Below are 17,230 nucleotides of genomic sequence, written 5' to 3' on the forward strand. Positions count from 1 at the left end.
TCAAATCAGATCCAAAGATCCAATTTACCAATAAGATTCAAATTCAAATCAAGTCCTATCAAATCCGACCAGATCTTCGAATCGGATTAGATCCGACATGAATAATGTCAGACTGAATTTGAATACGATCCGTTTGCATCCTAGTGTTTGGAATATTTGATGCGTATTTTCTGTCATTGCGTTTACATAAATCGCCGTACAAGTGTTTTAGGCTTTTAGCATAAACAATTAAGCATCCATTCATCATCTTTTACGCATAAATCCCATTGCAATTGCAGTTCCTTAGATTTGTGTGCAGGGTGTGATTTTCACAAAAATAGATTTTAGTGATTTTTTATTGTTCAGTCCTCTCATAAACTTTAATACAGTTTGTACAATTAGAACACTGATAAGTGGAGGTTTAGGTAAATAAAATTTTTTGAGTTGGACTGAACTCTAAATTTCTCTAGATTTTTTAAGGTGACTAATTGAAATCCGAATTTTACATGCAACGTAGTTAAACTCTTTCTATGACCAAAGAGGAATAGCCATATAACAACACTCATATGAGACAATTAGTTAAGGCGAGAAAGAACAGTAAAATGCATTTCTGACTTGTTACATAGCATACATTTTTGAGAAAAAGTAGGACACTTAAAATCAAGGTTCAAAGTATTGTTATTTATTGGCCTATATCGATTGATATGTATCGTTCTGGGACCTTTTCGATACGTCCTTACAGTGGGTGTATCGGGAGTCTGACCAGTTCAGGGGATGGAGGGGTCCATACCGGCTCCCCTGAACCAGTTTTGAAAAAAAAAATTAAAAAAACAAGTATTGAAACGCCCGATACGCCGGTAGAGGCGTATCGGGCGTATTGATATTTTGAACCTTGCTTAAAATATATAATCAGCACGTCGACTATTACCTTTTTAACAAAATCTTTGCATAATCTACCGTTGCATTGCTAAATGTTGATTACATTATAACATAATCCAATTAGAAAGCCCAAATAACATGTATATTTATATAAATAATACGTTTAATTCAAATATCAAATTGAAATGTTAATAAGTATTACTTTGGGTTCATTTGGTTCACAGTTGGAATTAGAATTGGAAATAGAATCACAATCCTTCATAATCAGAACCAGAATGGTCTATTCCCATAATCTGTTTAGTTCAAACAAGAATAAAAATGGAATTCCAATAACCAAACAGTTGAAATTGAACTGGAATAGTCCATTCTGATTCCAATTCCCGACTCTTATTCCTGCAAAATCAAACTGAGCCTTGATACTATTATATAAATTATATTCAAACTTTCTCAGACATAAACAGCTCCATGGGCATCAAATTACATGTTAAAAGTTGAAATAAACAACGGTAATATATGAAACGTTAAAAGAATATATATTATATACATTAATGAATATATTATCAATAATTCGGTTTAATACTCTAGTTTCTAAAATTTAGAAAATCAAACTAAACTGTTAAAGTCAAAACCAGACCAAACTGCCAATTATTGTTTAATTTAGTGTGGTCTCACGGTCTACACCACATAATAAACACCCCTAGGGTCTGGATCGGCTACTAACAAACAAGGTTAGGCACATTATAGTTCTGTAACCAAGGTTTTTAAAACCGAATCAGACAATAAACTGTTTTAGGGTCCGGTTCTTAGGTCAAACGGTCTGATCGTTCAAATTGAACGGACAGTTTGTTTTAACAAAAAAATAAATAAATAATCCAAAAACCATCGAACAGTTCAAACGCCCGGGTCAATGGTTTACTAACCAAATCAATGGTTTTGACCAAAAAAACGGTTTTGGGATAAAACAAAACCAGTCAAATGAACAATTCCCAGTTTTCCGGTGTCCGGTCCAGTTTTGAAAACATTGGTGTCAACTATAATTAGGAGTGTAAACGGATCGAATTCGAATCAGATTAGGTAGTATCCGAATTTGAATCTGACTTCCGATTTTCGATTTCGATTCAATATCCAACGGATATTAAAAATTAACATCCGAATTTGAATCTGATCAAGTATTCGAATATTCGATTCGATTCGATTAATTAATTATTTTAAATAATTAATAAATATATAAAATAAATATTTTATTAATATAAAATATATAAATACATAAATTATTTATATAACTTAATTATTATATATATAAATTATATAAAATATTTTATATTATATATAAGAATTAAATAATCAATCGAATTCAAATATTTATCGAATCGAATCAGATCATATCCGAATTCAAATCTGATTAATTATTCCGTATAAATAAGATATTCAAATTTGACCAATTAAATATTCGAATTATCTAAATTCGATTCCATTATATCGAATATCAAATTCAAAATTGGATTTTCATATACTGTTAACACGCTTAACTATAAACATGGAACAAACGCGTTTTTTGTTATTCGAACAAACGCGTTTGATGTGCCTAGCGTAGTTTTGTTACAAACAGATCCGGACTGATGGGCTTGGTCAGTGCTAAATTGCACTTTGCGATTTGATGGGCCAAAAGTAAGCCCTGACCATATATTATCAAAAAGAAATTAGCCCCACCCATAATCATGCCACCGCTTGAATGCAGTTCAATCTTTTCTTTTGCCATAAGGCCCATTAAGACATTAACCACTAGTTTGATCGGGGCCATCTAATGGTAGACCCATAACGTGGCCCAAGATCTAGCCCGATTTATTTATTACAAAACGCTATTGATAAGGGTAGATTTGGCCCTCCAGTGAAATTGCAACATGTGGCACCTCGTGACAACTAGGCGACACCCAGGCAACAACTTATCAAGTCGGTGTCCCGCCGGGGCACCGACCTAGCCGACTTGATCGGCCTGGTGTGGCCTGGCGCATGGCCTTCACGCGGCCTACGCGACCTGGCCGACCTGGCAACCCATAAGACGCCCACCGATGAACCATAACGGCATACCCCGCGAGCTCAGTAGCTCACCAAGGAGCTCGCCAAGGAGCTCGGTAGCTCACCAAAGAGCTTGCCAAGGAGCTAGGCAACTCTCCAAGGAGCTCGCCACCAAGGAGCCAGGCAGCTCGGCAAAGCTCGCCACAAGCAGCTCGGCATAGCCCAAGGAGCTCGGCACAGCTCCCTCGGGCAGCTCGCCACTTGTAGGGTAGCTCGGTATAGAATAGTAGTTTGGCATATCGCAGGAAGATCTCCTGCCTGACAACCTGGCCCAGACACCGACCCGCCGACTGGCCCAGGCGCCGACCAGACAACCTGGCCTAGGCGCCGACCTGGCCGCCTGACACAAGCGCCAGCCTGACAACCTCGAGGAGTTTACCACCGTACCCCAGTTCTGATGGGATATGACGAGTCTTACCGTTTGAAGGCTTTTCACCCACCTAACCCGCGAGGACACTACTATATAAGGACTCCGACCCCCAAAGCCAAAGAGAGAAAAACAAGGATGGTAACCCCTGCTCTCTAGCTCTCTCATTTCTCTCCAAGCTCTCTGTAATCAGAATGCTAACTTAGGCATCGGAGAGTCCCCACCGGGAAAATACCCCCGGGTCCCTGCTCTCACCTCATGCAGAGGGTAGTCAGGTTACGCTACACCAGGGAGCTCCACCATCCTCTGAGTTGCAGGCCGCCTAGGAGTAGGTCAAATGACGAGTCCACCAGGGAGCTCGCCACCAGGCAGTTCGCCACCAGGCAGCTCGCCACCAGGCAGTTCGCCACCAGGGAGCTCACCACCAAGCAGTTCGCCACCAGGGAGCTCGCCACCGGGCAGTTCTCCACCAGGGAGTTTGTCACCAAGCAGTTAGCCACCAGGGAGCTCACCACCAGGCAGTTCGCCACCAGGCAGTTCACCACCAGGCAGCTCACCACCAGGCAGTTCGCCACTAGGGAGCTCACCACCAAGCAGTTCGCCACCAGGGAGCTCGCCACCGGGCAGTTCTCCACCAGGGAGTTTGCCACCAAGCAGTTCGTCACCAAGTAGCTCTCCACCAGGGAGCTCACCACCAGGCAATTCTCCACCAGGGAGTTCGCCACCAAGTAGCTCATCACCAAGGCACGTCACCACCGGGTCAATAAACGAGGTACTTAGCCAAAAAAATTTATACATCACAAAAAATGGTACGTGACCAGAAACGGTCACATCAATTGGCGTCGTCTGTGGGAACACGCTACAAAAAGCTAAGTTCTCATCTTACCAAAGCTAAGTCTTCACTTTTTAGAAATTGAAGATATCGCTTTATAGTTTACATTTTTTATGAACTCAAAGACTATGCAGGGAGCTAACAAACTAAGTAGCTCTACCAACCTTACTTTCAATTCAGATAATGCCTCATCAGTCCTCTCTGCAAGGTCCCCCTACAAAGATGAGCTCTTTGTGGCTTCCGCGGGAGTTGGCGGCCAACAGACTAAATAGATGCCTTTACCGGTCGAGCCTTCCAAGGCTCCCGTGTGAACTGGCGACCTAAAGTTAGTAGCGCTGCCCCCGAAGGTCGAGCTTCTAGTAGCTTCTTGTAGGAGTGGGTGACCGGCATTACGAAGCTGGTGCACCACAATCATAGCTCGACACCTCACAGGCAAAGCTTACGGGCCACATTACTGCTTAAGACCCAGTCGCCTCTCCAGCACGGGCAAAGTCAAAAAAGAGTAGACTACGAGTCACTCCCAAAGCCTACGGGCCACATTACTGCTTAAGACCCGGTCGCCTCTCCGGCACGGGCAAAAGTCAAAGAAGAGTAGACTACGAGTCACTCCCAAAGCCTACGGGCCACACTATTGCTAAATATCTAGTCGCTTCCTTAGCATGAGCAAAATCAGCAAAATTGAACTATAAGTTGCCCCAGAGCCTAAGGGCTACACTACTGAATTGACAGAGACCCCCTCGCCTTATTGGCAGCTCGCCACATACAGGCAGCTCCCAAAGCCTAAGGAATTGGATCAGCACTTACTAGCTCGTCGACTTACGGGCCGAAAGAAATCTACTCCCTTCGCTGAGTTACTCTCAGCTCGGGAGTGGGGGGCAAATGATGAGGGCAGATTTGGCCCTCCAGTGAAATTGCAACACGTGGAACCTCGTGACAACTAGGCGACACCCAAGCAACAACTTACCAAGTTGGTGTCCCGTTGGGGCACCGACCTGGCCGACCTGGCCGGCCTGGCGCGGCCTACACGACCTGGCCGACCTGGCGCGGCCTACACGCGGCCTACACGACCTGGCCGACCTGGATCATCCCGGCACATGATCCGACCTGGCTGACCTGGCAACCCATAAGACGCCCATCGATGAACCATAATGGCATACCCCGCGAGCTCGGTAGCTCACCAAGGAGCTCGCCAAGGAGCTCGGTAGCTCACCAAAGAGCTCGCCAAGGAGCTAGGTAGCTCTCCAAGGAGCTCGCCACCAAGGAGCCAGGCAGCTCGGCATAGCCCAAGGAGCTCGGCATAGCTCCCCTGGGCAGCTCGCCACTTGTAGGGTAGCTCGGTACAGAAGAGTAGTTTGGCGTATCGCAGGAAGATCTCCTGCCTGACAACCTGGCCTAGACATTGACCCGCTGACTGACACAGGCGCCGACCTAACAACCTGGCCCAGACACCGACCCGCCGACTGGCCCAGGCGCCGACCTAACAACCTGGCCCAGGCGCCAACCTAGCCGCCTGACACAAGCGCCAGCCTGACAACCTCGAGGAGTTCACCACTGTACCCCGGTTCTGACGGGATATGACGAGTCTTACCGTTTGAAGGCTTTTCACCCACCTAACCCGTGAGGACATCACTATATAAGAACTCCGACCCCCAAAGCCAAAGAGAGAAAAAAAAGAATGGTAACCCCTGCTCTCTATCTCTCTCATTTCTCTCCAAGCTCTCTGTAATCAGAATGCTAACTTAAGCATCGGAGAGTCCCCGTTGGGAAAATACCCCCGGGTCCTCTGATTCAGTTCTCACAGGTCCCTCAGCTCCCGTCGCCTACAAAGGAGAGGAAATCACCTCATGTAGAGGGTAGTCGGGTTGCGCTGCACCAGGGAGCTCCACCATCCTCTGAGTTGCAGGCCGCCTAGGAGCAGGTCAAATGACGAGTCCACCAGGGAGCTCGCCACCAGGCAGTTCGCCACCAAGCAACTCGCCACCAGGGAGCTCACCACTAAGCAGTTCGCCACCAGGGAGCTTGCCACCGGGCAGTTCTCCACCAGGGAGTTTGCCACCAAGCAGTTCGCCACCAGGGAGCTCGCCACCAGGCAGTTTGCCACCAGGTAGCTCGCCACCAGGCAGTTCGCCACTAGGGAGCTCACCACCAAGCAGTTCGCCACCAGGGAGCTCGCCACCGGACAGTTCTCCACCAGGGAGTTTGCCACCAAGCAGTTCATCACCAAGTAGCTTTCCACCAGGGAGCTCACCACCAGGCAGTTCTCCACCAGGGAGTTCGCCACCAAGTAGCTCATCACCAAGGCACGTCACCACCAGGTCAAATAACGAGGTACTTAGCCAAAAAAATTTATACATCAGAAAAAATGGTACGTGACCAGAAACGGTTACATCAGTTATAATCAAATTTCATTGTCCTCTAACTAATCATACATTATCATGTTCCTAGCGAGGGGTTTCATTGTTTTAATTCTTATTCCTTCTAAAAAAAAGGGCAATAATGAACGGAATATGAATATTTTGATAAATTCTTGAGATATATTCTTTTTAGAATGAAATTAGGTTTATGGCAAAAAAAAAAGTATATAGTTTTTAGCACAAAAGATATTCATGCTTCTCTCTTTCCATTCCATTTTTCATGGATTAGGTTCAGGTATAATCAGTCCCGAACCGATTATTAATTGGAACAAAATCACTAACATATTCATCAATATCTTCATCTTATTTGTCTATATATTGATTAATGAAAAAAAATGGATAGAAATAAAATGGGTTAAAATTTATTCTTATTCTTATTAAAAAATATATATTTTTTTAAGCATTTGATTCATAACAATATTTTTTCATGCTACCCTTTTTTATTTATTCTTTTTCATCTTAGAAAAAAATAAAAAAAAAAGTTGAACCAGACATGACCTAAATTTAGAGCGGAAATTGGGCAGACGGCAGACCAACACGGCAACACCCCCTGTACCCTACTCTGCTCCTCTCTGTACTAGCTATTAGGATTGTGAGTTGTGTTAGGGTTTGGTTAATCAATAACCCGTCCGACTCATAGTAATTTCACACCGATTAAATCCGATATAACCTCATCAGATCCGATAAATATCCGAATTGATTTTAATACGAGAAAATTTACAAAGTTACAAACAATATTATAGGTTTGTAAGGCTAAAAATTAATATACAAATATATATATTTTAAAATATATTTGTCTTTTCTTAGATATCAACATACCGTCGTCCTTGAAGAACTTCATTTGTGCTGTTCAAAAAAAAAAAAAAAACATTTACAGAGTGCACGAACAGCGATCGTATTCCACAGTTCTAATTATATTTCAGCTTTTTTCCAGAAAATTCATTCGGATTGAAACTGGTTTGGAATCAAAGATTTGAATTAGTTGGTCAATAAATCGAATTCGGACATTTGCTAGTTGGCTTCGAATTCGCTCCATTTACACTCCTACGGATACGGACGCAAATTACATACCGTATTTTATCGGGTTGGATCGGGTTATATGTATGGACTGAACTGAGCCCATTACCATCTAGTCGGCAATTTTGATCCTGACCCATTTGATCAACTCAATCCATCGGCTTCATAATCCACCTATACCCACTCATTTCAGGAGCGGGTCATATGGGTTAAGTGACCCATCAGGGTTAGGGTAGGTTGGGTCGAGGGTACCCATTGGGTCATAAAGGGTTAGGGTAGGTTGGGTCCAAGATACCCATTGGGTCATAAAGGTTAGAGTTAGTTGGGTCGAGGAGAGAGTCAAGGGAAGAGGGTGAAAAGAGACAGAAATCAGAACAATCAAATAGATTTCTCTCAAACCTGTTCATGGGCCGAATAGCCCGACGCCCAACCCAATCTAAGTCAGGCTTGGATAGGATTTTAGGCCTATGGGCTTGGACTCAAGCTTAAAAGTATCGGGCCCAACCTTTTTTTGGACCAGGCTGAGGCTTTCTCAAAAAAGCCTAGCCTAAACCCATGCTCAACTTGATAATATATTATATAATAAAATATATTTTATATAATAAAAATCATATATAATATATTTTTTCTTCTCTTTTTTCAAGTAATAATGAGATCTTTCATTATTTTTCTAGGTTTCAATGTCTTTTTATATAAATAAATTAGTTTTTAATTGAATTAAAAAGGGAAAATTTATTTTTTTTCCAAATTTTTGGCCAGGCTCGAGCTTTATATGAGAGCCGGGCTTAGGCTCAAGAATTAGGCCTGATGATTAGGCTGGGCTCGAGCTCGGGCCTGGGCATATTCTATTAATGTTGATTGTAGAGGCAAGCCCAACCTAAACTCGCCTAGCCTGGCCCGTAGGGTCGAAAGCTATTGAGGCTTGGAATTTGTTTCGCCATTGGAGATTAAGCCATAAGTTTCTTCTTAGTTATAGGGGTGTTGGTCAAATCTGGGTCTTCGGATTAGATTAGATCGGATTCAAATCATCCCTACCTGATCCAAGAAGATCCAATCCAATATATATTATATATTTATAAATATAAATATATATAATACATATATATGTTATTTATTTATTTATAAATATATTTTTATATTATATTTTATAAATTTGTTATGTTATTTATTTTTTATAGAAAACATATATATATATATAATAAAAATAATTAAAAATATTTATATATTTTTTGTTGTTATTTTATTTAATTTAGGTGAGACTGAATGGATCAGTATGAGTGAGGGTGGGTATTATCCATCCTGGTCATGGGTCAAGATGGATGGATGGATGAGGGTGGGTGAGGATAGGGTGGGTTGTGATCCATTAACTTGATGATGGGTTGGTGAATGAATATGGGTGGGTTGATATTCAACTTCAACCCTTACCCAACCCAACCATTTGCCACCCCTGCCATCTCAAGCCCTAACTCCTGCGGACCCAAATTCCCAATGCTCACTTGGACTTGAAATTGCAGGAAAGGAAGGACTCCAGCAATGGAGGACTAGGGTTCGTGATTGTGTGCTTTTCTTTCAACCAGTGGAGATGCAACTGACACTCGAATTTGGGTAAGAATTCTTCCTCCATAGTTCTTTTATTCCCTCATGTAATGGCTTTTATCAATCAAAAGTGTTTACGACTAGGGTTTGTTATTGTGTGCTTTTCTTCTGATTAGTGGAGATGCAACTGACACTCGAATTTGGGTGAAATTCTTCTTTCCCAGTTCTTTTATTACCCTTTTCATGGTTTTTATCAATCATAAGTGGTCTGTAGTTTGGGCTTCTCTGACTCTTGAGTAAATGATTTTTACTCAGCATCTATGATACAAACATGGATACTCTCTCAGTCTCTCCCTTAGACCTCACACTGATTTAAACACGTCAAGAAATCTTCCAGTAAATAAAACTACTTGTATAAAGATTTCTCACCCCTGCCCCTGGTTTGTGCGTTTTCTGCAAGTTAAGTGTATCATTGTACAAATTCCGGTACGAAGCTATTTTATTTTTATTATACAAACTTGTTAGTCGTTCATTTCTTCACTTCTTTAAGAACTTCATGGAGGAGCAGAAGAATTTAAGCTTTTCTTTGATTTGGAGTGGAAACGGAAAATTAGGATGGAAAAGGAAGCATGAATCTGGTATTTTCACGATTTTACTCTGACCCCAAGAAAATAAAGCTGTATGGCAATTAGAAGCAGGGGAACAACAGAAATTTTTGCTCGGTTGCTGATGTTCTAGTGGGTTTTGTTATTTGTAGGGTACTATAGTCATTCCTGATCCACTGATTTTGCAACTCCATCCTTGGTTTCTGGTTCCACCATCCAAACTGTTTCTTGATCATGGTGGTGGCACAGAGTTAAAGGGGAATCATCCAGCTGATCTGTCATAATTTTGAGACAAGCAAGAGTAGAGGTTTGTGTAGATATACTGTGTAGGAACTGGGAAGAGGAAGGATAACATTGAAATAGAGTTAGGGGTTTTGTTGGCACAAAAAGATATTTCCATACTTTAAACCATCCATCCATAAAGGAAAATCCTAATTTTAAAATTATTTTAACCATCTTGCATGTAATCTTCTACTGACAGATAGTTAACAAGGGGGACTCAACTAGAGTTGAATTACTAAGGTTCCTCCAAGGATAAAGTGTGGAAACTGCTGAACTATAGGGACGTTGTGGATTTGTGGTAGAGGGGGATTCCTGGGTAGTTATTGGTTAGCTCCAAAAAGCAGGTTGGAACTTGGAAGCACAGGGATTCAATGAAGTGAATTTCCTGGCCATACAGCCAAGATCTTCCTTTGTATGGGCCTGAAGATCAGATGACAGCATCACTGATGCATTGTCAAGATGGGGTATAACCGGGAACCAGTTGTATTGGGGGTAACAAATTAGGAAACCTGACTGTATGAAAAAGCAAGTTTTCTGGTCATGTAGTTAGCTAGCAAAGCTAGCCTCAAGTTCTTTGTGGGGGTGCTTGGCACATCTAGTATTCCAAATAAATTCATTTTTTTATCATTGAAAGTTTACCAATAAAAAATCTCATACATCACAGACCTAGTTCTTGTTCCCTTTCATGTGAAGTTCTTTTTGCTAGATTAGTCATTTAGTATAGCTACATGACATGTTTCCTTTGCACATGGTTTCAATAGAAATCATAGGCTTACTGGTTCCATGATTCTATCATCATGAATTCTTTTATTTTCCTTCTTCTGTTTTTGATGCACTTTTATCTTTATCATTTGACCTTTTACTGCAGTGGCGGCCTTGAGCTTCTTTGCCAGTCAGTAAAGATCCATAAGGTTAATGTTGATCTACAAGCTGGAAAAGAGAAGGTGATTTAAAGTTTCATTGAGTATTTATCCAAACCCGAGTATAAATCTATATTTAGGTACTTATATTCTCTCTCTGTTCTTTTTTTTGGCCTTTGACTGGTATACCTTTTGGTATGTTCTTGTCAGTTAACAATGAGAGACTTGCTTTCTTGGGTCCGTACCAATTTGATCAAGGAGAGGCCTGAAATGTTCATGAAAGGAGAATCTGTGTATGTTGGAGGCAACTTACAATTTTACTTAAAATTGAAGATTTTATTGGTTATTTTACACTAGAATTATACTTTACTTTCATTATCTTCTTGTTCTTGTTATCTGTTCCTCTCCTTTTTGTTCTATGCAAATATTTGTTCTTGTTTGATGTGCGCAAGCTTTTGTTTTTGACATGCCACCCTGTGCAGGAGGCCTGGTGTGCTGGTCCTTATAAATGACTGCGATTGGGAGCTAAGTGGCCAACTCGATACCACATTGGTGGAGAAAGATGTGATAGTTTTCATATCGACCTTGCATGGAGGTTAACATTTATTAAGAACGTAAATGCTTACACTGATAATGGGCCTGTTTTATGCTACTTAGTCCAGCATCAAGGTCTGCATAAAATTTCTATAACAATCATCATGTTGAAAGCTTTTTAAGTCTACAGTTAGATATCCATCTATACTTATCCTATTTCAATATAATATTTGATAATGGTGGTGCTTCAAAATTCTGTACTAGCATTTTTCCCTTTGAGGTGTTCAAGAACGAGGACTCAAGCCTCAATATTTCAAAATTCAGGCATCCAATATTGATGTAAAGAGTAAAATGAACAAATAATGAAGGGATGTGGCATATTATGGGTTTAGTGTCTCCGATTGATAGCTTCATTTGAGCAAAGAAATGGGGGTAACTAGCCCTACACTGTTTTTCTGGAGCAGAATCATGTGTTATAGGTTTGAGACCATATTTCCTTGGTAAGCATACTGCAATCCAATTCCAACCTCAGGAGGTTTCTTCTTCAGTTAGAAGGGAAAACAGAGCTTTTCCCGTAGAAAGGGGACGACTAGTAGCTGAAATATTTCAGTCAGACTCAGACCTCCCTGAACTATGGGGTCTGTTACAAAGACTTCCATGTACTTTGTTTTGTGACAAACTGACAATTATGACCGTGAGACAAAGACCCCCTTTAGCTTTATGTTAAAATCCGTCGTTGTAAAATTTTTAATCCCCATACTATCCTTGCCCATTTTCAAATTCTTTTGCAAATTGCAAGTGGACCCGAGCGATAACCAGAAGACAAACTCCCCTCGCGTTAATTTACAAGTTCCTCTGCTGGTTGCTGTTGTGTGTTGACTGATAGATTATCGATGTCTCTCCTCACCAAGAGAAAGCAGCAGCACCTATGGGAAATTCAAAATTTCCCTTCTCATTTTTTCACTCTTTTTTGTTCTCAGAACATCCCATGATGCAGCTGCAGCAACAAGGGACACAATAATAACAGAGGGTGAAGGGGTTCAGGACTGGGATCACTTGGAGTCCGAAGGTGGAATTTTCAGACTGGGATTTTTCAGCCCGGGCGCTTCAAGGAATCGCTACCTGGGTATTTCCTACAACAAAGCTCGAGATGCGACCGTTGTCTGGGTTGCCAATCGAAATACCCCAATTGCCGATTCCTCCGGTCTTACGATCGACGGCGACGGAAAATTGAAAATCACACACAATGGAGGCAGTGCTATTATGTTATATTCCAACAGACCGCTGATAACGTGACAACTACTCTATTGGACTCGGGAAATTCTGTTCTGAGGGAGGTCGATTCTAATGGAACTGCAACACGGGTATTGTGGCAGAGCTTCGATTATCCCACGGACACGCTTCTGCCCGGGATGAAACTGGGCTTCAACTCGAAGACCGGTCATAACTGGACTCTAACTTCTTGGCTGACCAAGGAAGACCTGTCGTCGGGGGATTTCTCTCTGGGCGGGGACCCAATGGGTACTAACCAGTTGTTGGCCTGGCGTCGACAGGATGTTTACTGGAAAAGCGGAGTGTGGGATGGCCGAAGCTTCAAGAGCGTCCCTGAGTTGACATCCGATAATGACACATACAATTTCAGCTACGTCTGGAGTGAGAACGAGAGATACTTCACTTACTCCCTAAAGCAAAATTCTTCCCCTCCGTCGTTTTGGGTGCTAGATTCTGAAGGAAACATCAGGCAATATAAATTCTACAACTGGAACGACGATAAATATGATAGTTTCATCATTGTGTGTCCAACCCATCTGCCCTACAACTACTCCAGAGAAAACAAGAAAGGGTGTGTGGAGCAGAAGGTACCAGAGTGCAGGAGAGGAGAGTTGTTCTATTCCAAACAGGGGTATATGGATGGACCCGGATCTTTCTACACTTCCTTGGATACGAGCTCGAGGCTCCGAGACTGTGCAGACATGTGCTGGAGCAATTGTTCTTTGGAATAGAGATTTTACTTTTCGGGAATCATTCCCTTGGAATCCTATTTGATGCTGCACGATCTGGGCACTCCTAACTGGCTGTGACCTAGCTTCCGGCTGGAACGAACGGCACCTGAGAGAAAAGAGGAAGTGAAGGGTTCCCGGGAAGATATCCCGGTGGGAACACTCCGACGGCTAAGTTAGAACTGGAGAAGAATCTCAAAGAGAGAGTAGAGAGTAAGAGTGTTGAAAGTGCTTAAGGTTCAATACCTTTGCTTCGCGAGGGTGGTGGTCCTTTTATACCGGAGGTCGGTCACATTAGGTGTAACCGTCACTACCAGGACTGAGGTGGCAGGTGCAGGCCGCCACTACGGGCTGCTGCTGCAGGGTACGGACTCGTCAAGCGTGCTATGCTTTTCAGGGACAACAGGCACGACGCCGCCTGGCAAGAGATGTGGGCACTGCCACCAGATCCGACAGGTACGGATGTCAGGCGGATCTTCCCTACAGGCTGCCGAACTACTTTGATTCGGCATGTACGGATTCTGCGGATGCAGTCCCGAGGTACTTCTCCCTTGGGACACTTAGCCAAAAGCTGAGATGCCCCCTCCTCAAGAGAGGAGAGCTCGGGGCTCCCTAGGAGAGGAGAGCTCGGGGCTCAGGGGGAGCTCGGGGCTCCCTACGAGAGGAGAGTTCGGGGCTCAAGGGGAGCTTGGGCTCCTTCGCGGGGAGCCCGGGTCCCTTAGGGCTGCGGGAGATCGGGGCGCTTAGGCCTTGTGCTTGGGGCGGGCTGAGCCTCGCCTCCTAGCGAGCTGTTACTACCGCCGAGTCGCTTGGTCGGGCTTCGTCGAGCTTGTTACGCCGGGTTGTGGCCAGGCTATCATGCTGAGTTGTTGTTCATGCTAGGTCATGTCCACGTGTCCCCGTGCTACGAGGTTGTGCCAAATCACCCTACATCAATTGCCCCCACTCCCCGTGCTAGGGGTGCTGACTTAGTGCGGGGAGTCCGAGGTCTGCCGGGTGGATTTGGCTTGGGGTCTAAGCCTTCTTGTCCGCCAGCTCATAGGTTGGACCGGTTCCCTGCTTGATTTTGCCAGCGCAGCTCGAGTCGCGTACAGTCTACGCGCGGACGTCACACGATTTATAGACTCCGCGGACGCCAAAAAACGCGCTAAACTGATTTCGTCTCGAAGGTTGTGTAGCCGGTTTTCATGAGGGCCGTCAGATTGCTTTGTTGTCAACCATTGATGCTTGCAGATAGTGGCTATAAATAGTGGGGGTCCTAGTCATTTTCCTTTGCCACAAATCTTCAGCTGTATTCTTGAGCTCGCATCCAAAGCCTCCAGCTCGGGTCAGTTCCTTTCCAGTCCGGTCTTACTTCTCTTTGGTGAGTCATCGTAGCTCTTCCTTAGTTTCAATTATGTCTTCCTTCGATAGCCTTTTGGACGAACCCGAGGTGGGTACCTCGGCTCTAGGTAACCCTCCCGAGGCGCGGGAGGCCTCGGGTCACCAGGCATCCACCTCTCATCGAGTTTGGATGCTGGATAGGTTCGGACCCTCCACCATGACCTTGGAGAGGCTCCGCGAGCTCATTCGACAATATAACTTGCCAAGGGAGTATACCTATAGTTTACCTGCGGGAAACTTCCCATGGGAGCACGGCCCTGACGAGGTCGTGATCTTCCGAGAGCAGCTCATAGCCGGGCTGCGTCTTCCCTTCAATCCACTCTTAGTGGAGGTCTTGAAACACTTCAACGTTACAATAGACCAGCTTCACCCTAACTCAGTCCGTAACGTGGTCGGGACCATCTCTCTTTGTTATGAGTATGTCATGCCCCTTGACTTGGACATACTCTGCTCCATCTTGACCATCAAGAAGAGCGCTTCATGTGTTCTCCCCGAGCACAGGAGGGCTTACTACTTGTCCCCCCGCCCGGGCTTTAAGCTAATGCACAAGCTTCCTAGCAAGATCCCGGCCTGGAAGCAGGACTACTTCGTAGTCCGAAATCCCGCGGGGTGGCCCTTCCCTACTCACTGGAGGGCGGCTATCCAAGACCCTGGCATCATACTCGACAAGAAGACCAGGGAGGCATTCCAATCGTGGGCTGAGGTCGGTTGTGATTTCAGAGATTATATCAAAGAGGGTATGCTCTTCCAGGCCGGCTTGTGCCCGGATAGGTAGTTAGTACCTTAGTTGTTTGGCCTACTCTTCTTTTCCTTCTTTTACTCGAGTACTAATATCGAACTCTTTTGCAGGTCCTATGGAGGCAGATAAACTCAAGGGAGACTGGCTCTTTAAGCATATGAAGGGGAGGAAGAAGCGGGCTGCCAAGAGAGCTTGTATCGAGTCACCGCCTGCCCCCACTCCCGAGCCCCAGCTTCCCCAGGCTCCAATCTCTGAGCCCAAGCTCCCTTGGGCTCCTCCGATCATCGACTTGGAGGAGTCCCTACGAGGCTGTAGTGAGGTCGGCAGCCGAGGCCAAGGTTGCCACCGGGGCTGCTAACGTTGTAGCCGAAGTCTCCGCCGAGCCTATTCACACAGCCGAGACGACTGTCTCCATCTCGGGGAGCCCAAATGGGGGCCGAAGCATCTTGCTCCCCCAATGCGGTCTTCGGAAGAGCAAGGGGGCCACTTACTCCGAGGAGATTTCGGTTTGGGCTGACATGCTCAACCCTTCTCAGCTCGGAGCCCGGGCTGCCACCCACACTATGGTGGTAAGTTTTCTTCTCTTTCTTTCTTTCTTTTTTTTTTCTTTTTTGTATCTATGCTTCTCCGGTACTAACTAGCTCCTTTGTCAGGCGAACTCCGCCGTGCACGCCCTTACTCTTCATACCGAGAGGTACCTAAAGCGGGGTTTGACTGCCGAGGAGTCTTCCCGCGCTGCCCATACCGAACTTAGGATGGCTCATGAGCAGATCCACCGGTTGGAGAGCGGTGCCATGGCCCAGAGGGGCGTCATCACAACACTGACGGAGGAGAAGGACGGGCTAGCTAGTGAGAACAACGAGCTGAGGGGCAAAATGAAGGCCCTTAGAGCGGAGCTGACACACGAGAAGGGCGTGCTGAAGGGCGAGCTGGACGCCCTTAAAGCAGAGGCGGAAGGCCTTAAGGAAAAGGAGAAGGTTCTTTTGCACGAGGTGGAGTACCTCAAGGCGGACATCACAGAGAAGATCGAGATCTTTACCCAGGCGATAGAGGAGACGAAGGTCAAGGTCATCTCTGAGTATATTCAGTCCGATAAGTTTGATGCCGTTATGGGGTCAGCAGGTGGTTGATATGGCATACGTACCCTGAGCTCGACACAAGCGCCATCACCACCTCGCGAATCACAGGTGAGATAGCTCGTCAAGCCGTGGAGGATCTGGACTTAGAGGAGGAGGGTGGTGACGAAGAAGCTGATACCCCTGATCAGCCCGAAGCTCCTGGGGGTGGAGAGCCCCCGAAGTAATTGCCCTTGTATTCCGAGCATGCGAGCTCAGTCCTTGTATTTTGTTTTTTCTTTTTGTTTTGAGCTCATTGTATAAAATTTTACATGTTAATGAAATTGACCCTTTTCTAAGTGATCTTTCTTTTCTACGTATTGCCTTATCCGAGCTTGTCATGGTTGTGTGCGGATTGGTTTGTTGTAGTAGGGCATAGTAGGGTGCATGCCTGAACTGCCTTGCGGCGTACACCGAGGTGATTGACATAGTAAGGCATAGTAAGGCGTGTGCGTGAACTGCCTCATGGCGTACACCGAGGTGATTGACATAGTAAGGCATAGTAAGGCGTGTGCCTGAACTGCCTCATGGTGTACACCGAGGTGGGCTTAGTGCCGTAGGGTCTGCTCGCGCCCTTGACGCGGTGTGCTATGGTGCCGAGCTCCTTGGTCA

General features: G+C 44.7%; 2 protein-coding genes across 3 annotated transcripts; both read left to right on the plus strand.

Moving 5' to 3' along the window:
• Nucleotides 1-8,977: 8,977 nt before the first annotated feature.
• On the plus strand, nt 8,978-11,634 carry LOC104608332 (ubiquitin-related modifier 1 homolog 2). 2 transcript variants are annotated; one of them, XM_010274279.2, is made up of 4 exons: nt 8,978-9,169; nt 10,856-10,931; nt 11,058-11,140; nt 11,330-11,634. In XM_010274279.2, the coding sequence occupies exons 1-4, from the start codon at nt 9,147-9,149 to the stop codon at nt 11,445-11,447; spliced, it is 300 nt and encodes a 99-aa protein (XP_010272581.1). In that variant the 5' UTR covers nt 8,978-9,146; the 3' UTR covers nt 11,448-11,634. The 2 variants fall into 2 exon arrangements, with proteins under 2 accessions (XP_010272581.1, XP_010272583.1); XM_010274281.2 differs by lacking the exon at nt 8,978-9,169 and adding an exon at nt 9,224-9,304.
• A 380-nt stretch (nt 11,635-12,014) lies between these two features.
• On the plus strand, nt 12,015-13,384 carry LOC148790659 (G-type lectin S-receptor-like serine/threonine-protein kinase CES101). The gene is made up of 3 exons (XM_088890326.1): nt 12,015-12,019; nt 12,362-12,548; nt 12,662-13,384. Exons 1-3 carry the CDS (start codon nt 12,015-12,017, stop codon nt 13,382-13,384), a joined length of 915 nt encoding a protein of 304 aa, XP_088746452.1.
• Nucleotides 13,385-17,230: the final 3,846 nt, after the last annotated feature.

This window comes from Nelumbo nucifera, chromosome 6 (assembly GCF_055504915.1).
Source record: "Nelumbo nucifera cultivar China Antique chromosome 6, China Antique-T2T, whole genome shotgun sequence".
Taxonomy (NCBI): domain Eukaryota; kingdom Viridiplantae; phylum Streptophyta; class Magnoliopsida; order Proteales; family Nelumbonaceae; genus Nelumbo; species Nelumbo nucifera.

Bases quoted from the DNA above. Each gene is read 5' to 3' on its own strand.
- LOC104608332 (XM_010274279.2), top strand. From the start codon at position 9,147: ATGCAACTGACACTCGAATTTGG. The intron at 9,170-10,855 runs GTAAGAATTCTT...CTTTTACTGCAG, and splicing joins CAACTGACACTCGAATTTGG to TGGCGGCCTTGAGCTTCTTT. The intron at 11,141-11,329 runs GTATGTTGGAGG...CACCCTGTGCAG, and splicing joins TTCATGAAAGGAGAATCTGT to GAGGCCTGGTGTGCTGGTCC.
- LOC148790659 (XM_088890326.1), top strand. The intron at 12,549-12,661 runs GTTGCCAATCGA...ATATTCCAACAG, and splicing joins GAGATGCGACCGTTGTCTGG to ACCGCTGATAACGTGACAAC.